At 42.7% G+C, this 22,989-nt stretch overlaps 1 protein-coding gene across 6 annotated transcripts in view; it reads right to left on the bottom strand.

The window, feature by feature from the left end:
- Nucleotides 1–22,989, bottom strand: part of PHF20 (PHD finger protein 20) — a 133,523-nt gene that overhangs the window by 22,559 nt on the left and 87,975 nt on the right. For 4 of the 6 annotated variants that reach the window (XM_019950835.3, XM_019950833.3, XM_073792939.1 and 1 more), the window contains 4 exons: nucleotides 21,099–21,377; nucleotides 4,380–4,478; nucleotides 3,569–3,733; nucleotides 2,415–2,593 (listed from right to left, as the gene is read on the bottom strand). In XM_019950835.3, the coding sequence (XP_019806394.1) occupies nucleotides 2,415–2,593; nucleotides 3,569–3,733; nucleotides 4,380–4,478; nucleotides 21,099–21,377 (722 nt within the window). The remainder of the gene's footprint in view (nucleotides 1–2,414; nucleotides 2,594–3,568; nucleotides 3,734–4,379; nucleotides 4,479–21,098; nucleotides 21,378–22,989) is intronic. The other 2 variants (XM_033838995.2, XM_073792940.1) reach the window with 2 other exon arrangements.

Below are 22,989 nucleotides of genomic sequence, written 5' to 3'. Positions count from 1 at the left end.
TTGTGCAAATTATCAATGTAAGTTTAAAATTTATTTTAAGAAAAAATGATCTGAACGTTCCTAAATGATGAATATATTTAAAACTAGACGAATACACTTTAAAACTTTAAACTGTATTGTTCCACTTAGCTCCCTCTAAATTTATGCCTTTTGCTAAAGTTACTGAGTGGAAAAAGGTACTCTGCTCACAATGACAGGTATAGTCAGAAACTGTCCCTCTATAACACAAAGCCAGCTGGACAACAAGTGGACAGCAAAGAAGAGTCTTCTACAACAAAACCCAAGGTGTTCTGAAGTGAGCTCGTCACCATAATGCCAGACAGGAAGCCACAGTGCTGAGCTGAGCTGCGGGGAAGGTCATGTGGAGCTTGGGAAGCAGGCAATGGAATTCAGTTCCTGACTCTGCCATGTAACAATGGTGTGGTCTCAATTTTTTCAAACTTAGTTTCCTCACAGCACAAAATGGCACTTCAAGCTCTACCCCCGCAAACACCCCATGATCCTTGCCACTTACAGAACAGTCAATGGAGAAAGTACCATGGTGGATCAGAACTGCATCTCTTATACTGATTAGCTGGAAGAGCCTTGCCAAGAGAGGCCTTCGTTACTCACCCACTAATGATTTCTAAGGACAAATGAGGACCAAATCAGGCTTCCAAGGCCCAGAACTGAGCACACGCCCAGAGAGACAGGATGAAAACTAACGATCTTCAACATACTTTTATTTCATTTATTTATTTATATTTATTTTTGGCCACATTGGGTCTTTGTTTCTGTGCATGGGCTTTCTCTAGTTGCAGCGAGCGGGGCTACTCTTCATTGCAGTGCACAGCCTTCTCATTGTGGTGGCTTCTCTTGTTGCAGAGCATGGGCTCTAGAGCGCAGGCTCAGTAGTTGTGGCTCACGGGTTTAGCTGCTCCATGCATGTGGGATCTTCCTGGAGCAGGGCTCGAACCTGTGTCCCCTGCATTGGCAGGCAGATTCTTAACCACTGCACCACCAGGGAAGCCCTTCAACATACTTTTAAAGCCAAACTTAAAAAAAAAATTCTACTGGAGGGGAAAAAAAAACAAACAAACGGTTTTCATGTTACATAAGTTTTTGAATTATATTCCACTGAGCTTCAGAGATTCTACAAATGGGTGTGTTTTATAAAATGAGACTATTTTAGAAGACAAAACAAAACAAAAAATGCACACTCCAAGCTTAAATGTTAAGACAGCAGAGCCCACCAGTACACATAATTCTTTACTGCTAGGCTAACTTATTATCACGCTGCCCTCAGAACAAAGTTTTTCTTCCCATCTCTGATTAACCAAAGTGACTACACAGCATGCTGTTTAGGAAAAGTCCCCATACAACGGCCCTGTTCATTAGGCTTGTCTCACAAAAAAAAGAAAACAACTGAGCCACTGAAATGCTCCAGGTTGGCAACCACCGCTCACAACCCCACCTGCATATTAGAGCTCATGGGAAGAGGCCAGCCATTCACATTTCTGAACTTAAAAGTGAAAATTATTCATTTTGAGCTTCCCAAACTACTGCTTTTATCTGTTACACATTTGGGGGTTCTGTGAAAAGAGTCCATTAGGGAAAGGGGTTGTGATGCTGAAAAAGTGGTTTGAAAACCACTGACCTAATGCATACTAAAGGTCATAAATATGAGGAGCTATTTGAGACCATTCGTGTATCTTGAATTCTCAGAGGTTGCCATGAAGGCTATTAAAAAAAACCAGAAACTCCCAGAAGAATTCTAACCAACATAAACATGACTTACTTAAAAAGCTCAGGTTCCCTGGAGTCAGCCAGGCAGCAGCCACCTCCACCAGAACTGTGATTAAGAGCAAGAGAAGGGCTAGAGGCAAGCAGGTGCTGGCCAGTGATGGTCTCCCCAAGCAGGCAGGGAGGCCCCCCAACAGGCACATCCCAGAAATGGAGACAACAAATACAAATGCCAAGAAAATGAAGAATAAGAAACAGACAAGTTACAAAACTGGCCTCCATCTCTTTAGGCCATAAAGAAACTTCACCTGAGAGAGAAGATATGGATGTACAGGAAGATCAAACTGCCCCTCCAGAGATGTGGGCCCCTACTGTTCAACTCCTCACTGTGTGACCACAGGCAAGGCCCTTCCCATTTGCGGGTCCAGCTGGCCCAAGCAGAGCAGAAGAGGTTTAGACTCAGTGATCCCTCAAGTCCTCTCTCATTCTAGTCACAGGCTATTTATACCAGCCTGAGATGCAGAGGAAGCTGAGCCAGTAAACAAAGCTCAATTTGCTGCTGACAGTGCTGCCTGCCTGGGGCTTCTGACATGACGTTACTTTTGCTGGCCTCAGACTGTGTTCCCTCAAAATTCCCTCCAAGGACCAGTTTGTGTTCCTCTATACCTGTGTCTCCTGGAAGCTCCACCTACCTGAATCATGAAGTCATTTTCCTCCTGAACCTCACAGATGCAGCGGACCACTTCAAAATCGTAACGGTCCTCCCCATCAAGTTCCTCATCTGGGTTAGTGGTCACATCAACGTCTTGGCCATACTCCTCATCGCTCCAAAGAAAGCTCTCGGAGGAGGAGTCACTCAGATTATCTTCTTCTGAGAAGAAAGGGAAAAAAAACAACAGTCACTTTTTAAAATTATAGTTGTAAGATTTTTTTAAAACCCTAGATTGTCAAGAGTAGAAATGACCTTACAGAACTTCTCCTCTGTGAACTTTCACAGAGCTGGGAAACGCGAACTCCAATCTGTTCCTCAGGCCTGTCATCTACTAACAGCCCGAATGATATGTGCTGCCCGGCAGTGAACTGAACTCCATTTCCTCATTTTCCTGACAGTGAAGCCCAAGGTCAATGGCTGCTCAAGGTCACAGAGCTCACTGGCAGAGAAACTGCAACTCCACATGAGCCACACAGATCATCATCCCTAACGACTCAAACGTGTTCCCTGACCTCACCCCATCCAGCCGTGACCTGGCTTACAGCCCAGTCTGTATCCACAGCCACCTTTAAAACTCTGTAAACAGTGGGGAATGAGGAAGGGGCAGATTCCAGGGATAATCAGAACCAGAATCACTAGATCTTGGTACCTGATTAGTGGTTATTACAGCTAACCTTTACTGATCACTTATTCTATACCAGACACTGTTCTAAGTACTTTCCACATACTTATTAACTACTTTTAAACTCACAATCACCCTGTAAGTTGCTAAAGAAGGGAAAACTTCAAGGTTGACTCAGATTTCCCCGAGCAACCAGGTTAGATGCAGAGGCCACCAACAAGAAATGGAGGAACAGGAGGGGCAGGTGTGCAAGGAGTTGGGGGATAATGGATTCGGTTATAGACACACTGGCTTAGAAGTACCTACGAGACATTCTACTAAGACCAAAGTTGGAGAGAAGGGAAGTTCTGGGAAGGTACAGCTAATGGCCTATTTATTTGATGTACTTCTTGTTTAAAAGACCTAACAGACTACTTGCAGAAGTCCTGAGAGTAGATTACAGTATCAACATAAATCCAGCCTTCTCAGACTGCCGTGCTGTACAAATGATCAAGCCAGCAGAGCCTCCTTACCGGACATTTTCACTTTCCCTTTGTAGTTTCCAGATTCTGAGCCATGGAGCTGTGGGCTCATATGGACCCCGGGCTTGTGTGAGGACCCACACCTGGTGACAGCAAATGCCTTGGGTGGAGAAGGTTCCTGGGAGGTATCACTGATCTCCTCACTGCAGGGGCATTCTGGAGGAACAAAATCAGGAAGAAATTAGCACCCTCAGACATCACTAGGGCATTCCAGAATCAACCCCATCCAACCAACAGCTCTGCTGTTCAAAGAGCTCAAATGCTCAGAAGCAATTCAGCTAGAACAGATTTAGGGATTAATACTTCTAGCTACCTCCAAAAGCCTCAAAACAAAAAGCTTCTTCCTCACCATTACCCTTCTCCCCTTTTTCTGATAAGGTTGCTTTTCTAAGCCAGAAGATACTTTGAGAATAAAATGTGGAATCCCTTTAGCTCCCAAGACTGGAACACTGATTTTCTTAAAAATCAGCATTTTTGTTGGGGCTAGACACACGCTTTTCAAGAAATGAATCCTTTCTTGAAAGGGTTCAGAGATGTGTGTGCAGACAAATACAGTCATTCACCTGCATATCCTCTCCTACAATGGCGCTTCCATCGTGACAGAGCACACCGGCCAACACAGCAAGAGGGAGGGCTTTCCAAATGCCAATGTGGCCTTGTAGCACCTGGGGTGAGCTGAGCCCACAAGCTCCATTAAAGGCCTGCTGGTCTTCGTCTCCTCAGAGGCCAAGACTGGGGAGAAGCAACCCCTCCCTACCTACAGTAAGGAAATCCAAGTGAAACGTCCCAGGGGAAAATTTACCAGGTTTGGTTTTCTTTTTCTTTTTCTTTTTCTTCTTTGGCTTCACCCTCACAAACTCTTTGAATTTCTTCTCTTTATTCTTCTCCTTGTCTTTTGCAGCTAGAATTAAATACAAGTGTAAGTACTGGCATTCTAACATTTTGTTTTCAATGCCAGAATGTTTATGCTTAAGTAAGTAAGCATGCACAATGTGAAGAACTAAAATGGTCAGTAGAACAGAGTTCCAGGTCTGGTTCTGCCTGGGAGGTCACCTTCCATCCTCCTCAGAGCTCTGCAGCCCTTTCTCTATCATCAAGCCTTTAGACCAGAGGCTGGCAAACTCTGGCCCACTGCCTGTTATTATAAATAAGTTTTATTGAAAATACACTATGCTCATTTGTTACATGTTGACCATGGCTGCTGCCACACTTCAGTGGCAGATTTGAGGAGTAAAGACAGAGACCTTATGGCCTTCAAAGCTGAAATATTTATTGTCTGGTCCTTTACAGAAAAAATGTGCCAACCCTACTTAGATCACTACTCCTGAACACTGGCTACATATTGCAATCACCAAGGGAGATTTTTAGAAAGTGAATGCCCGGGTCCCACCCACAAAGATTCTGATTTAACTGGCTTGAGGTGCAACCTGAACATCAGGATTTTGTTTGCTTGATTCTTCTTCTTCTTTTTTTAATAACTGAAGTACAATTCATGTAATATAAAATTATCCACTTAAAAAGGAATAATTCACACCTTCCAAAAACCACAACTTCATTCTCTGCTACTTTTCACAGCAAAACTTCTTAAGTTATCAATACTCCCTGCCAAACTTCTCAATTCAGTTTTCCTAATTCCCCTCTAAAAAGCTTCCCACCTACCACTCAACTGAGACTGTAGTTTTCAAGTTAATAATAGCCTAACCATTGCAAAAATCCAGTTGTTTCTTCTATCTTATCAAACATATCTGTAGCATTTCAAATAACTGACCATGCCTTACTTTTTAGGTGTTAAGATATGTTTAAGCATACATATACCCTGTGACCTAGCCATTCCACTCCTAGATATTTACTCAAGAGAAAGGATAACTTATGTCCACACAGAGACTTGTATATGAATGCCCACAGCAGCTTTAGTTGTAATCTCCCAAAATGAAAATTGCCCAAATGTCCATCACCAGGTGAATGGACAAATAATTCGTGGTGTATCCATACAATGGAATACCTCCGACAATAAAAGTATAAACTATTAATAATATGCAGCAACGTAAGTGAACCTCAAAATAAGTATGCTGAGTAAAAGGAGCCATATAAAATCTAATGCATACTGCATGATTCCATTTATATAAAATTCTAGAAAATGAACACTAATCTATATAATAGAAAGCAGACTACCTGGGGATGAGAGAGGGGGGAGGAGTAGAAAGGAGGAATTAAAAAGGGGCATAAGGAAATTGCAGGAGGTAATGGATATGTTTACCATTTTATTATGGTAATGGCTGGGTATATATATATATATCCCAAATCTCATCAAATAATACAATTTAAATATGTGCAGTCCACTGAACAACAATTAAGCTTCAATAAACCTGTAGGTAGGTAAGAGGAAGGGAGGGAGGGAAAAAGAAAGCAATCCAGTGGCAGGTAGTACATTCACAATGCTGTGCAACCAGCTCTACCCCAGTTCCAAAACATTCCCATCACTCCGAAGTAAAACCACTTACCATTAAGCCCTCAACCCTTGGCAACCACCAATCTGCATCTGTCTCTACGAATTTATCCATTCTGGACATTTCATATATATACAGTAAGTGACCTTTTGTGCCTGGCTTCTTTCACTTAGCGTAACGTTTTCAAGGGCATCAGTGTTTTTAAAAACACTCTCCAAGTGATTCTGATGTAGAATCAAGATGGATCACAAAGCAAGTGTGGGGTAGGATAAGCAGTCAGGTTCAACTGACTTTAACTGAGCACCTGTGTGCAAATATCACAATATCTCATTTAACCCTAACAACCACCTGTGTATATCATTCCAGTTTCACAGAGGAGGAAATTGAAGCTTGGTGAGGTGATGACACCTGCTTGAGATCATGCAGACATTTAAAAACAGGTTCATCTGGCTCTCCAGCACCAAGTCAGCACTAGCTCCGAGGTCCCTCTCCCAAACAGGCATCCAGGAACTGTACGAGAGGACGATGGGCTGCATCCCCCAGCTGGCAAGCCTGGCTCTACAGGTAGAAGTTAATCTACTGGCTAAAGAACATAGGACTTAAGGGTCTCTAAGCTCCCTTCCTGTTAAAATACTCTGCAACTGGGAAACAAAGTTCAACAAACAAGAACTCTAGAAAAGACCTTAGTCTAATTTACAAAAGTACTCTTTCTAAGATTAAGAAACCAGAGCCCCCAAAAATAAGGTGACTAAGCCAAAGTCATGCAGTTGATAAACAAAACATGGTTAAATGCCTCCTAAATTTCATTCATAAAAGCTATCAACAATATTTACTTTTCCTCTGATCCCGGAAACAGTCTTCCTCAGGAATAGAAACAGAACAACTCATTTCTGCACATTCGCATGGCTACAACCACATTATCAGTCATGGTTTAAATTCGTTTATTTAACAAATATCTGAGCATCCACCATGTTCCAAACATCATTCTAGGGAGGAGGGAGGGATAAGGCAATGAACAAAAAAAGACAAAAACTCTCGCCCTCACAGAACTACATTCTAGTGGGTGGGAGCAGAAAGCAAGTCAGTCATATAGTATTTTAGGAGGTGATTAGTGCTATGGAAAAAATAAAGCAAGGAAGGGGGATAGTAGGGATGAGGGACGGGGAGATTTGCAATTTTAACAGTCTGTGGTCAGAGAATGCCTCGCTGAGAAAAGGACATCTGAGCAAAGACCTGAAAGGAGAGAACAAAACATGCAGAAATCTGGGAGAAGAGTCTTCCAGGCCAGGGACAGCAAATGCAAAGATTCTAAGGACAGGAACGCCTTCACTGTTCAAGAAATAGGCACAGGGAACACTTCCTAACTCATTCTACACGGCCAGCATTACTCTAATACCAAAATCAGATAAAGACATTACAGAAAGGAAAACTACAGACCATTATCTCTCATGAACACAAATGCAAAAATATTAGCAAGCTGAATCCAACTATGTATAAAAAGAATTATATATCACAGCCAACTGGGATTCATTCCAGGTATACAAGGAAGGCGGGTTCAACATCTGATAATCAATTAATGTAATCCATCATATCAACAGGCTAAAAAAGAAAAATAATATATCAATTGATGTAGGGTATATGCCCAGTAGTGGGACTGCTGGGTCACATGGTAGTTCTATTTTTAGTTTTGTAAGGAACCTCCATACTGTTCTCCACAGTGGCTGTATCAATTTACATTCCCACCAACAGTGCAAAAGGGTTCCCTTTTCTCCACACCTTCTCCAGCATTTATTGTTTGTAGACTTCTTGATGATGGCCATTCTGAACGGTATGAGGTGATACCTCACTGTAGTTTTGATTTGCATTTCTCTAATAATTAGTTATGTTGAGCATCTTTCCATGTGCCTCTTGGCCATCTGTATGTCTTCTATGGTAAAATGTCTATTTAGGTCTTCTGTCCATTTTTTAATTGGGTTGTTTGTTTTTGGATATTGAGCTCCATGAGCTGTTTGTATATTTTGGAGATTAATCCTTTGTCCGTTGCTCCGTTTGCAAATATTTTCTTCCATTCTGAGGGTTGTCTTTTGTCTTGTTTATGGTTTCCTATGCTGTGCAAAAGCTTTTAAGTTTCATTAGGTTCCACTTGTTTATTTATTTATTTATTTTTCATTACTCTAGGAGGTGGGTCAAAAAAGATCTTGCTGTGGTTTATGTCAAAGAGTGTTTTTCCTATGTTTTCCTCTAAGAGTTTTATAGTGTCCAGCTTTACATTTAGGTCTTTAACCCATTTTGAGTTTATTTTTGTGTATGGTATTAAGGAGTGTTCTAATTTCATTCTTTTACATGTAGCTATACAGTTTTCCCAGCACCACTTATTGAAGAGGCTGTCTTTTCTCCATTATATATTCTTGCCTCCTTTGTCATAAATTAGGTGACCATATGTGCACGGGTTTATCTCTGGGCTTTCTATCCTGTACCATTGATCTATATTTCTGTTTTTGTGCCAGTACCATACTGTCTTGATTACTGTAGCTTTGTAGTATAGTTTGAAGTTGGGAAGCCTGAGTCCTCCAGCTCCGTTTTTCTTTCTCAAGATTGCTTTGGTTATTCGGGGTCTTTTGTGTTTCCATACAAATTGTAAATTTTGTTCTAATTCTGTGAAGAATGCCATTCGTTGGTAGTTTGACAGGGATTGCACTGAATCAGTAGATTGCTTTGGGTAGTATAGTCGTTTTCACAATATTGATTCTTCCAATCCAAGAACATGGTATATTTCTCCATCTGTTTATATGATCTTTGATTTCTTTCATCAGTGTTTTATAGTTTTCCAAGTACAAGTCTTTTGCCTCCTTAGGTAGGTTTATTCCTAGGTATTTTTATTCTTTTTGTTGCAATGGTAAATGGGACTGTTTCCTTAATTTTTCTTTCTGATTTTTCGTTGTTAGTGTATAGGAATGCAAGAGATTTCTGTGCATTAATTTTGTATCCTGAAACCTTTCCAAATTCACTGATTAGTCCTAGTAGTTTTCTGGTGGCATCTTTAGGATTTTCTATGTATAGTATCAATTGATGCAAAAAAAAAAAAGCATTTGACAATATCCAACACTCACTCATGATAAAAATTCTCAGAAAGCTAGGAACAGAGGAAAACTTCCTCAACTTCATAAAGGACATCTACAGAAAACCTACAACTAACTTCATAGTTAATGGTGAGAACTGGATGCTTTCTCTTAAGATCAGGAACAAGGCAAGGATGTACCCTCTCAATACTTCTTTTCAACATGGTACTAGACATCCTATCTAGTACAATAAGACAAGAAAAGGAAATAAAATATAAATTGGAACAGAAGAAATGAAACTTTATGCTTTACAAGGAAATTGGCCTTTACTATGAGTAACTTCACTGGAAGGATTTGAGCAAATGTTTGATGGGATTTGATGTACCTTCACCCACACACATATAGAAACAATTGCCCAATCCAGTTTTTGATTTGTAAACTCAGGTTTTAATGACCTTCAAACTAAAGTAACTGTCTCCATTAGCTTACTGAAATGTTAACAGCATTAACCCAATCACTAGCAGAACTGGTTGAAGAGATACCACCTAGGTTCTGGATCCCTGAGACAGAAAGGTCCAGATGCAGGATATAAATTGCCAAATGCCAGGGCATACCCAGTTATCACCTAGTATGGTAGTTCCTTTGGGCTTCTCCAACAACAATCTTTTTTGCATTTCACATTTTATAAAACAGCATCACAACCTTTAGGGAACCCAACAGGAAGTTAAGAAAAGGACGGTGAAGTTCATTCCATACAAATATTCCTGAAGACCCTACATTATTCAAACTCACATAATTCATGACTAATATTTCCAGAAAATAAAGGTATAATGAACACACTTTCATTGGCCTTCCAGCTTTGAAATCATGTGGTTGATGAATTTTGTCAATTTGGTAGGATCTGTATTAATTCAAATTTTATACATAAGGCTTTTTATATCACACAACTTCAAGCTGATCGACTTCAGTTTTGCATAAAATACATCTATCTATACCTTAACATGATTACCACTTTAGAGAGGAGGAAGTGAAACTCAGAGAAGCTGCAAGACCATAAATTGGTGTATAGAAAAGATGAACTCAGACCTATGGGTCTGAGGACTTGGGCCATGTTGTGGGCCCTGTGCACTGTCCCTGATACAGGAAATGAGCACAGGGCATGGATCTGCTCTGCAGTTCAACACCACCACCACCCTTTCCCCGGCTGTGCAGATTTTGCTGGGTGTAGCCAAAATTGTGGATATCTCCCAGCATCTCTTCTACCCCTCCTTCACTGTGCAGCATCTAAGGGATTTGGACAGGACTGACTTCACACTCACTTAAACTTATAAGAGTAATGCCATGCCCCTTGTCACAGTCATAGGCTTAGACAATCTGAGCCTGGGGCAACTGGTTCATAAGGCAGGGACAGGAATAGAGTAATCCAACCCGAACTAGGGACTCTGGTCCAAAGTTTATTAAAATCTTACTTTCTTGTTAGATTTGAATGAAGCAGCATGGAGTCTTAAATGATACTGGCTTCCATCCTCTGACCACAAGGGTTTAACCTGAAAACAGCACTGAGAGGTGAGACGATAAGACAACCAACAGGCCTGGAGCAGTACACCTCCCATGGACTTCCCTATTACGTGAACTAACACATCCCCTTTATTGTGGAATCAAATTGAACTGGGTCTCCCGTTACTTGTAACTAAAAGCATCCCAAGTGCTGCAGCTAGTCAGAAATATGGTCATATTAAGCTTTAAAGAGTCCACTCCTGAGGCTTCAATTAGAGGAGTAAGCACTGAGGATAAAAAGAAGAGATATTCTAGGAAATTGTTCTACAGAAACCTGTGTTCTCTGAACACAGAGGGAAGAGAGAAAGCATTCATAGGCTCACCTGGCTTCTGGCTGAAGACTGTAAAGTCACATGTGGCCGTAGGTGACACAGCTCATAGGGAGAACTGCCCAGCAGGGACTAAGCTAACCCAGGTGAGTCCCTGAGGAACAGGGGCAGACAAGGTGACAACAGGCAGAACTCAATCACTCGTTCAGACTACCCATGTGCACAGAAGTCTCCTACAGGGAGGCACTCCTATTGCCCACTTCAAGGCCCAGGGCCCAGGGCCAGGGCATCCTCCCATGGAATCCTAAAAGACAGCAGAGCCTAAAAGTGAGAGTACGTGTTCTGCAACTAGATTCAACTTGTGGCTCCACTACATGCTAGATGTGTCTATACTGGTTCAAGTTAATCCACTTCATCAGCATCTCAGTTTCTAATCCATAAAGTCATCACAATAGTACCTGCTTCATAGGGTTTTTTTTTGAGGATTACACAGGACAATACAAGTAAAGAACTTGGAACAGTGCCCGGCACAAAATTAGCTGTTGTTATCTCGCCTGCGATACTCTCTCCCTGGAAGGTGGTACTCGTCTGTGGTCAGCTCTCTCTCTGAACAGCTTGACCAATTGTTCCATGACCCACAGAACAGACACTTGGCTACAGAGCTTCTTCCTGAATGCCCAGACTTGGCTGGCCAAAGAGCAACTTCCTGTCAGGGCTCTGGATCAGAGAGCAGCTTGTCGCCTGAGGAGGGCGAGGCTTTTCCAGATGGCCACTCGTCCTCTACTCAGGCTGCAGGTGCCCATCAGGAGAAATACCAGAGCCCTTCTTGCTCCCTCTATACAGCCTGCTCTCTATTTCTCCCTCGGATCACTATGTTATGATAGCAGAAGGACATCAGACTGCTGCTTCCAGGAGGGAAGAGGAAAAAAATGACATCACCCTCCCCTATGGGAGAACTGCTTGTACACCACAGAGCACTGCCACATGCCAGGGACAAGCAGTGACCAGAGTCTGTTCTGACCTGTACAAGGGGAGGGCAACTCAAGGGCAGAGCAGGCGTGGGTATGCTCTTGGAGGGATTTTCACCACCTATCAGAGGAAATGGTCTCATGGCCTAACACCATCATTTCACTTTGTGTTTCTTTTTTTTTTTTTAATATTTATTTATTTATTTGGTTGCACCGAGTCTTAGTTGCAGCTCTCGGGCTCCTCAGCTGCAGCATGTGGGCTCCTTAGTTATGGCAGGTGGGCTCCTCAGTTGCAGCTCGCCAGCTCCTTGGTTGCGGCGTGTGGGCTCCTTAGTTGTGGCATGCATATGGGATCTAGTTCCCTGACCAGGGATTGAACCCGGGCCCCCTGCACTGGGAGCGTGGAGTCTTAACCACTGCACCACCAAGGAAGTCCCTCACCTTGTCTATCTTTCCAGCCTCATCTCCAATTAGTCCCCCACCATGGATCCCACCCAGACACTGGCCCAAAGGGGCCCTCCAATAAACCCCTCCCTCAAGCCCTGCCTTTTTCTACCTTGGCTCATATGGCAGAGACTGCCATGCAGTCTCCAATACCCACTTCTCCCAAAGGGAAAAAAGTACACTTTCCAGCTTCCCCTGAGTGAGGTGTGGCCACGTACAGATGTTCTGGCATATGGGATATGAACAGAAGTGATGTGTGGCACTTCCGGGTTGTGCCCTTAAAGGAAAAAGGCATGCCTCGCCTTTCCCTTCGCAGTTGCGGAAAGACAGGCAAGGTGGTGAGCGATCTGGGTCCACACAGAGAGAGCAACACCTTGGGCTGGTGGGGCACTCAGGAGGAAGCTGGCCCTGGACACCTGGACACCTGCTCAGAGCCACAGCAGAGCCACTGTGGAGAGCCTGCAGTTTGACCAAAGACAGAAATAACCCTCTGTCTTAAGCCAGCTTCTTTGGTATTCTCTTTAAGGCACCATAATCTATATCCTAATTAAGCTCCTATTTCTCCCTTCCCTTTAAGGGGAGAGGGCACGGTTCTGTGAGAAGGCCAGTCTAGAACCACAAGAAAAGATACGAAGAACTGTCCACTCTGGTGCTCCAAGGCTCCTTTCGGCCTAAAGCCAAGGTTTACCCAGAGTGAGAATACGAATGAAATGGATGTAACAATAGGTAATGAGCACAGGTGAGCCTCCCTTTGATCCTCAAATATTCTTTCTGCAGCAAACCTCTACTCAGGACTGGACTCACCTATGCAGAATCAAACACAAGCACCAAGGAAGCCTAAGCTCACCCCTGGAAGAGAATTTACTAAATGGATTCTGGTATTCTATGAAACCTCATTTGGAAAAGCAAATCTAAACTGACCTTCCAAATTAACTTATGGGACTAAAGGCCTGGCTGAGCGAAAAGGAAACATCTGCAGGCCAGAGTCAGAAGGGGTACCTTAGGGACAGACAACCATGACAATCTGTTCCTCTCAATGCCTCTGAACTTTGTTCTGCTTGTTCCCAGCATAGGGATCCCTTTCCTATTCCCCTGCCTTCTGGTTCACCCCGTACCTACCCTCACACTTTAAGGCCTAACTCAAATGTCACCTCCTCCTCTCGACATCCCAGCCCCTGCTCTTCAGGCAAAATCTGAATGTGTTCCCACAACATTTCACACGTTCTTTACATAGAACTTAGTAGTCCTCACTGTAACTGTTTATGTGCTTTTCTCCCCTCATGAAAGAGCCCTGCCTCATTCATACCTAGTCCTACATCATGATTTTGGAAAGGAGTAAATCAGATCTGTGAAGAGCTCAGATCACAAGTGAACAGGAGCAGAATTGCTACTAAGATAGAGTCTGTGGACTTCAGACCAGAACTGCTTCTCCTGCCTAACTTTACCAGCAGGAAAATGGTTGGGGAGGATAGACCAAAAAATAAATCTCTGCAGAGCGTTTTCTGGTCCTGCTGGACCAGAAGCCCCAGAAATCTCCATCTGAGAAATCTATTAGAACCCAAGTTCCCATAATCAGAGTACTTGGCATAAAGGGAGCACTTCTTTACAGTAATTGTCCCCAAATAACTGTCCCCAATTACAGTACAGTAATTGTGCTGTCCCAAGCAGCACACATTCTGTAATATTTTGATTTTCACTTAAGCACAGCGTCAAGTTCACACTGCCTGTGAACTAGGACACAAGCTGCCTGGTGTCAGAGTCTCACCTTGAAACATCTCCCCACTTGAACTCCCCCCACTGTCTGAAATTCCACTCCTAAAGATAAGAGCTTTCTTAGAAGCTGAGGTGAAAACTAGATGTGCTGAGAGAACAGATGATCTGTTTAGCTGGTTTTATTCTTTCAAATCTTAAGAAATTTAGTCATCAGGTTAGTCAAGTACCCAGCAAATCCATGAGGAAACGGGAGACTCTGATGTGAAAAAAGTGAGGGCAATGCCTGGAACAGGGGGTGCCTTCTGGAGGGCTGCGGCCTATGGAGTATGCTGAATATGCCTCTGTGTTTGCTCTCATTGATATCCAGCGACGTGATGAAGGCTGAACATGTCTACTGACCCCAGTTCACAGATGGTGAGAACTGAGGCTCCTGCTGGTGAGTGGCAGAGGCAGGACGAGTGGCCAGGTTTTTAATTTCCCAGCTAGAGCACAGCAAGATGAATGGTCTAGTTTGCTTCAGCCTGGGAACTGCTGGCAATCTCAGCAATCAGGCCTGGGAGAGCTGTGAAATGGTCTGTGGTCTGTGTCCACCTGACATGGGGGCGTAGGGGTGGGGGGGAAATGTCCCTTCCTGGCTGCACAAGCCTGCTCTCCATCTGAGAGGGTACAGGAATGACCAGGCTATACCCCAACGTGGGTGAGAGGCCTGTATGGTACACTGAGCCACCAAATTGACCGGTTTTACGAAGGACCAGCAGGGGGGTAACAAGTTAAAACACAGGGATTTGAAATACCCTTCTGTTCCCCCTAAAGCATTTTGTAACTGTCCACCCCTGCCAGCCTGGCGAGTATTCCCATAGCAGATCTTGTTATTTTAAAACCTGTCAGGCACATTTCCCCAATTCACCAAGGGACTTCCAAACCCCAGTGAAAGGGATCCTTCTGTATTGAGAGAGAATTTTAGAAATCCCATGTCGGTATATTGGTATGAGACCCAAATGTAGTACATAAAAATAGAAAATCACTCACTCAGGTTTCTTCATTTTATCAACATGGCAACACCTTGTCTATCGGTTTTGCAGCTTATCAGAGGTCAGATGAGTTTAGAACTCAGCTCTCTGACCGCCTGGGTTAATGTTTTCACTAAGATAAAGACGTAGTATTTATTAAGAGTTTACTGTAGGCCAGACACTGTGCTAAGCATTTTACATTATGTCATTTAATGTAACGAAGTTCTGAGGTAGGTACGTATCCCCATTTCACAGATGGAGAAACTGAAGCTCACAGTTCTTTGCCCGAGGTCACAGAGGAAGCAAGCGGTGGAGGCTAGATTCAAATTCAGGTGTGCTGACTCCAAGCCTGCTCATATTACTCAACACAAATCAAGACCCTCAAGTATAGTTAATCAGGAATTCCAAAACCAAACAAGAGGTCCGCACACCCTCTTGTGCGGGAACACCCACCCTGTACTCAGGGCAAGGTGCCTCCTCGGACAATTACCATGATTATCTGTTATAATCACCATTCGGATAAGGAAACAGAACCCCAGCACCCCAAGAGTCTCCTTCCTGCCCTACTTTCAGTCATTCATCCACCTACCCCCAAGGATAACCACTGTACTGACCCCAAACATAACAGATTCATTTTAATCTGTTTTTGAACCTTATATACATATCTACCATATCGTATATATGAGTTTATGTTAGCTTCGTTGGCTCAACATTATATTTGTGAGATGTTGGTGGGTATAGCTGTAGCTCATTCACTCACTGCTGTATAGTATTCCACTGTATCAAGACACCACAATTTATTTACTCGATTTATTCTTCACACATTTATTTACTGTGAATAAACACTTGAGCTGTTTCCAATTTAGGGCTCTTAAGAAGAGTGCTGCTTTGAACATGTGTGCACATTTCAAAATAATTTTCAATGCCTAACATAAAGACCTTCCCAGCATTTTTGGGGGGGCAAGTAGTTTAACCTCCATGTTACATACTAGAAGATGAGGGATTTAATCAATACCACAGAACTTTGAGTGGCAGAGCTGGGTCTCAAACTCAGACCTTCAGGCTCCCCGACCACTGCTCCTTCCTTCCTTCCACCACAGCACTGAAAAGGGAAGGAGGAGGGGAGGGTGCAGACTAAAGTCAGAGGTCAGCTGACCAGAGCCAACCAGCAAGCCAGGCCAATCCACAGAGATAGGGGCTCAGAGAGAACCGTCCTCAGAGCAGACCAAATCCCTCACATCACGGTTTCCTCTCTCAGGCTGTCCAAGAATGGCGCTGCGGTGGGAGCCCAGCAGAAACAGGGGAGGTTTGTAACAATTACGACTCTCATTTAAAAGGTACAAAACAAACGTTTTTCTCCTTGAGGAAAAACAAGGAGATAATCACTTCAAATTCCTAAGATTGGGCAAACTTATGTCAGATAATACCAAAAGCTGGTGGGGATATAGACAAATCACAGAGCTGACAGGAATGTTGAAGTCAGAACCACCATTTTCAAGTACATTCTGGTGCATTAACTAAAACCCTTCCATCTAGCAATTCCTCTTCTAGGTAAATACTCAAAAGAAATGATCACGCACAGGGGATGTGTACACAGGCAGTCCCTGAAGCATCATCTACAAAAGTATAAAACTAGAAACCTCAATGACCCTGAGTAGGAAGGGGTTAAATAAACTCTGGCATACATAACTATTGTTTAAAAAAAAAAAGTTACACCTACAAGGGGGGATGGGCGTGCCCAAAACCCCACAATACACCAGCTGAAGAATCAACGAGATCCACCTACAGGTTTCAACCGGGATGAAGACGAACATAATGCTAAACAAAAAGCAACAAGTTCCAAAAGAGTAAGTATATGATACTATTTATACATATTTTTAAAACACATAAAATACTCTATCATTTACCAATATAAATGTTAATAACACTCGAAAATACTATATGGAGAGGAGGGATAAATTGGGAGACTGGGACTGACATATACATACTACTTTATATAAAATAGATAACTAATAAGGACCTACTGTATAGCACAGGGAACTCTACTCAATACTCTGTAATGGTCTATATGGGGAAAGAATCTAAAAAAGAGTGGATATATGTATATGTATAACTGAGTCACTTTACTGTACAGCAGAAACTAACACAACATTGTAAATCAACTATACTCCAGTAAAAAATTTTTTAAATACTATACATTATTTCTCAACATATATGCATGTATTGGGGAAAGCATAAAGGGAAAGAAAGGAAAAGCAATTCAGGGGGTTTGTACCTCATCCTAGTGTTTTGTTTCCCTTAAAAAAATCTGAAGGAAATATGGCAAAATGTTAACATTTTTTAAGTGTAGGTGGGGGTTAGATGCATACATGTTTGCTCTATATAATCCTGTGTACTTTTCTATATATTTAAAATATTCCAGAATTTTTAAAATAAAAGACTAAAGTCACTACAATATTTTTTACCTATCAGATTAGCAATACTTTAAAATTTGATAATACTGATAAGATTGTAAAGAAACTGGTGTGCATAACCAGTTGGTGGGAGATTACAAACTGGGATAAGCTCTTTGAAAGGTGATTTGGCATCATCTATCAGAAATTTAAATATGCATACCCTTTTCCCAAGCAAATCCCGCCTCCAGGAACTTATCGCATGAATTTATTCATACACAAGAGCAAATTAATCTTCAGGAAGGTTTACTTTGCTTTAGCACTTGGTAAGAGTGAAAAAATCGGTGAATCATAATTTTCTGTAGGAAAATGTTTAAAGTCCAGTACACCCATACAATGGAATAATGGCCACTGTCAAAATGAGGTAGAGCCACATTATCTATGCTGACATGAAATGAGGGCCAAGGTATCTTTAATGAAAAAAGCAAGCTGCATACGATACCAACTGTATAAAAAGATATTTTCTATTAGACATATAAGAAATGTGCAGTTTGGATACGCACAGAAAATATCTGAAAAGTTATAAAAGAGTTTGTTAAAAATAGGTATCTGCAAGGGAGGTGGGGCTACCAGTGGGAGGGAGGCTTTTCCCCTTAGTATTCTTTTGTATGGATTTTACCACAATCATATATCACTTTTATATTGGGTGTGTGTGTGTGTACAAAAACTACAGATTCTAAACTTAGAGCCACTGAATTGGAATGCTGTAAAGCTGGGTCCAATAAATCTGTTTTGTTTTTTTTGTTTTTTTTTGCGGTACGCGGGCCTCCCACTGTTGTGGCCTCTCCCATTGCAGAGCATAGGCTCCGGACGCGCAGGCTCAGCGGCCATGGCTCACGGGCCCAGCCGCTCCACAGCATGTGGGATCTTCCCGGACTGGGGCACGAACCCGCATCCCCTGCATCGGCAGGCGGACTCTCACCCACTGTGCCACCAGGGAAGCCCAAATCTGTACTTTTAACAAGTCACCCAGTGACTCCCAGGCAGCTGAGTTGGCCACTGCTCCAGGTGAGACCTGGGCCAGGTGACACATGGAGGGGAGGAAAGGATCTCATTGACAGGTCTCTCTCAAGTTCTCAGAAATAAGCTTGCCCCCAGAATGAACCATGTACTCAATGGCAGAGAGATATAAACTTATCTAAAGGACACAGAATGGCCACCAAAGCCAGTGGGACTGGCCAGTAAGACATTATGAACATCCCTAAGGAATCAGTGGCCCTAATAAAACAAGCACTGCCCAGGCAAGAGGATGCTCCCACCTAACAACTGAGCCTGTCCTTTCTTCTTTGTGCCAGGAATACCCACAACCAAGAGCACCAGGCAGAATGAGACCTAGGTTTCCTTTTTACTCTCCAGAAGGGAGGCATTCGATAAATAGTCGTTGAATGAACAAGTCAATCTATCTTAGCCTGAGGCATTTCTAACTCCAGTGCTCTGCTCCAATGCTCAATAAACAAGGTCTAAGCTAAACAGAGGAGTTTTGATAGCTGTTGGCTTCGTTTTAAATAAATAACTGGCACCTGGCATTGAGCATCATTTACTGCTATCTGATTCAGACCACCCAGCTTTGAGAGATATCCATCCACTGGTAGGTACCTGAGCAGGACTCTGGTGAAGTCACTAAGGTGGAGAGTGCTGCCATGCCCTGCAGCCCACATGGGGAGCCCCTCCTGGGTGACTACTGGCCAGCTGGCCTTCCTCAGGCAGCTCCTTTTAGCTCAATACTTGGGCTCGCCAAGTGCACAGCTAGACTGCCTACAGCTAGTCTACAGCTAGTAATCGAGCTGCGTGGGCCAATTCTGTGGCCACCAGCCATATGCAGCTACTAGCACCTGAAATGTGGTTAGTCTGAACTGAAATGTTCAGTAAATGTAAAACACATACTGGATTTTTTTTTTAATTTATTTTATTTGTTTATTTTTGGCTGCGTTGGGTCTTTGTTGCTGCGGGTGGGCTTTCTCTAGTTGTGGTGAGCAGGGGCTACTCTTCACTGCAGTGCGTGGGCTTCTCATTGTGGTGGCTTCTCTTGTGGAGCAGGGGCTCTAGGCACATGGCCTACAGTAGTTGTGGCACGCGGGCTCAGTAGTTGTGGCTCACGGATCCTAGAGCACAGGCTCAGTAGTTGTGGCGCACAGGCTTAGTTGCTCTGCAGCATGTGGGATCTTCCCGGGCCAGGGCTTGAACCTGTGTCCCCTGCATTGGCAGGCGGATTCTTAACCACAGTACTACCAGGGAAGTCCCACACACTGGATTTTAAAGGCTTAATACAAGAAAAAGAATATATAATAGCTTATTAAATAGTAATTTCTATGCTGATTACAAGCTGAAATAATAGTATTTTGGATATTTTGAGTTAACAAAATTTATTAAAAGAAATTTCAGGGACTTCCCTGGTGGTCCAGTAGTAAAGAATCCACCTGCCAATGCAGGGGACGTGGGTTTGTTCCCTGGTTGGGGAACTAAGATCCCACATGCTGCGGGGCAACTAAGCCCACACGCCACAACTAGAGAGCCCATGTACTGCAACCACTGAGCCTGCGAGCTCCAGAGCCCACACACCAAAACTAAAGAGAAGCCTGTGTGCCACAACGAAGATCCTGCGTGCTGTAACTAAGACCCAACTCAGCCAAATAAATAAATATTAAAAAAAAAAGAAAGAAGTTTCACCTGTTTCTTTTTACGTTTTAAAATGTGGCTATAAGAAAAAGTTACAGGCTGACTCACATTATATTTCTAATGGATAATGCAGCACATATGACTAAGAAACTGCCACTTGACACATTATGTCTTCACAGCCTGGCTAAGAACTGACCTCTCACAGGGTCAGAGATCACCTTAGTCTGCATGGCCCTGACCTGCTGTCTGAAACCCAACTCTGTACTCCCTTGGGAACACTGTCAGATGTCCCAGGAGTTCCATATACCATCTAATGCCTATGTATTTTAACAGAGAAGTTCAAGCCAAAAAATATACAGTGATGTTACAATTTCAGGTAAAACGAAGCTGGGAAGCTTACAGAATTTACTGGAAACTCATTAATTATTCTGAAACTCCCAAGAAACATGTAATTTTTCAATTTCTGTAAGTTTTAGAATAAGACGTGAACATGAGATTTTATGGTAACCCTTACTACCACCACTGTAGCTTCTATGTAAAATAAACAGTGTTGTTAGAAAATATCTTCGGTTGCAATTATGACAACATTGGACCCAGAAGGAGAATTCCACATCACCTCTTAGTTCTTCTGTTCTGTTAGCAGGGATGGGATGACTGCACCCATGCTGTTCTGAGCACTAGTTCTCCTGCTGGCTTCTAACAGAGCTCCCTTTCCTTGATTGTTCCCACTCCATACCAAGAGTACCAAGACCTTCAGAGGCTAAGTGACTTTGTCAAGGTTAACTTGAGCAGCAAGAGGTGGAGGTAAGAATAAGAGTCAGGTATTTCTACTTCCTCCAAGAAGGCTACAACTCCACAAGGCAATTCCTGAGGATCACTTGTCATTTTCAATTTTGAGGGACTCAACTGGACCAGACCAACCTAACACCCGCTTTCTGTGTCAGCCCTTCATGATACAGATACAACCCAGAACCAAAATGCTTACTTGGGGAACTGGCCGAGACCCGCTTCCTGGTCAGGCTCTCCTGGCTGGCCTTGTCTGAAGCTGAAGAGCCCCTCGTCTGGACATGCCTCTTTCCTGAGTTCTCCTCTGGCTCTGGTGACTTCTCCATTCCGTGGAAATACTTCATGTGATAGTGCAACAGTTTGGCTTTGCGGAAAAATTTTAAACAATCCACAACCTTGCACCTAAACTTGTGATCTAGGTCGACAGCTGGTGCTTTAGATGTCACAAAATCATCTGTTTTCTTACAAGTATTTGTTACTGAAAAAAAAAAAAAAAAGATCCCTCATGCTTATTCGAACTATTACAATACATGCATTAACACAACACATGGCAACAGAGAGTGAGAGAGCAGCATGCATATGTAGACGGAGACATCAATGACTACGCTGTTTGAAAGAATGGTGTAACTTCAGGGTAAATAACAGAGACTCAACTGTGATTCATCTTTTGAAAGAAGAGATCAACTTTTTTTTTTTCTTTTTTAAAGCAGCCACACAAGTTCTCAGGGTTTCAGAAGAACAAGGGAAAATCCTAAAAAAAAAAAAAAAAATCAGGGATCCAACCTAGCACTTGTTATTCATAGGTTGGACCAGATTCAGACTTTCTACCATCCCGATACCTTTGTGTAGACAAGACTAGAGAATATTCTGGTGGGATCTCTTTATGAAACTGAAAGGATCTTACAATGGTTTTTGCACAAGGAAAGTAACTATTACAAAGCTTTTAGTATTGCGCTTTTGAGATTTCACTACCGTGTACTCTGATCAAGAGGATTCAGAAAAGAGGAGGGAAAAAAGACAACCAACTGAATGGAGCTGGAAGGCATGTGGAAAACTTGGAGAACTCAAAGACCAAATTCAAAGAGAGAAAAAGAAGTCTGACACCCTCTCCCCAAACCAAATAAACTGAAGGCAATGGTCTGTCATGAATCAATGACAAAAAGTAATGCTGTCACAAGGAATTCATGAGGGTTAGAAACTAAGTTTATTGAAGACTCCCTTCACAATGCTCTCACCCTAATGAGAGCAATCACTATAAACTCAAATCACTCCCACTCTACAGATTAAGTCACCCAGGAATATCCTGAATGGACAGAACTTTCTTGAGTGAATCAAATTCTTCCTAAATGCAATGACACAATTTCCATTAGAAGTGAATAGCATGCTGAACTTTTGGTAAATATTATGATTACTTTTTCAAGTACCATTCCATAATCAGAAGGAATAAAAAAAAATTATTAAGCTCAATCTGAATCACCCTCTACCTTTCAAAATCAGCACTAGGGTATGATTATAAAACTGGTAGGCTTGGGACTTCTCTGGTGGCACAGTGGTTAAGAATCCGCCTACCAATGCAGAGGACATGGGTTCCAGCCCTGGTCCAGGAAGATCCCACATACCGCAGAGCAACTAAGTCTGTGTGCCACAACTACTGAGCCTGCGCTCTAGAGACCATGAGCCACAACTACTGAGCCCCGCACACCTATAGCCCGTGCTCCGCAACAGGAGAAGCCACAGCAATGAGAAGCCTGCACACCACAACGAAGAGTAGCCCCCACTCGCTGCAGTGAGAGAAAGCCTGCATGCAGCAACGAAGATCCAACACAGCCATACATACATACATACATAAAACTGGTAGGCTTGATGATCTGATGGATTCTGTTACATAGGCATTTAAACAAGTAACAAATTATATACACATACACATCCCAAAGCATAATGCCTTATATCACTTTCTATCCATGTCAAGAGACATAACAAAGAGGTTCAAATCAGATACAGTTAAGAAAAAGTAACATGAAATGAAATGGAATACATACTTCTCACACAAACAGTTGTACAGGAAAAACAAAAAAGTCAGTGAAGAAATT

Source organism: Tursiops truncatus, chromosome 15, assembly GCF_011762595.2.
Source record: "Tursiops truncatus isolate mTurTru1 chromosome 15, mTurTru1.mat.Y, whole genome shotgun sequence".
Lineage (NCBI taxonomy): Eukaryota > Metazoa > Chordata > Mammalia > Artiodactyla > Delphinidae > Tursiops > Tursiops truncatus.
The sequence above is the reverse complement of the archived record's forward strand: the minus strand, read 5'-3'. Positions and strand labels throughout refer to the sequence as shown.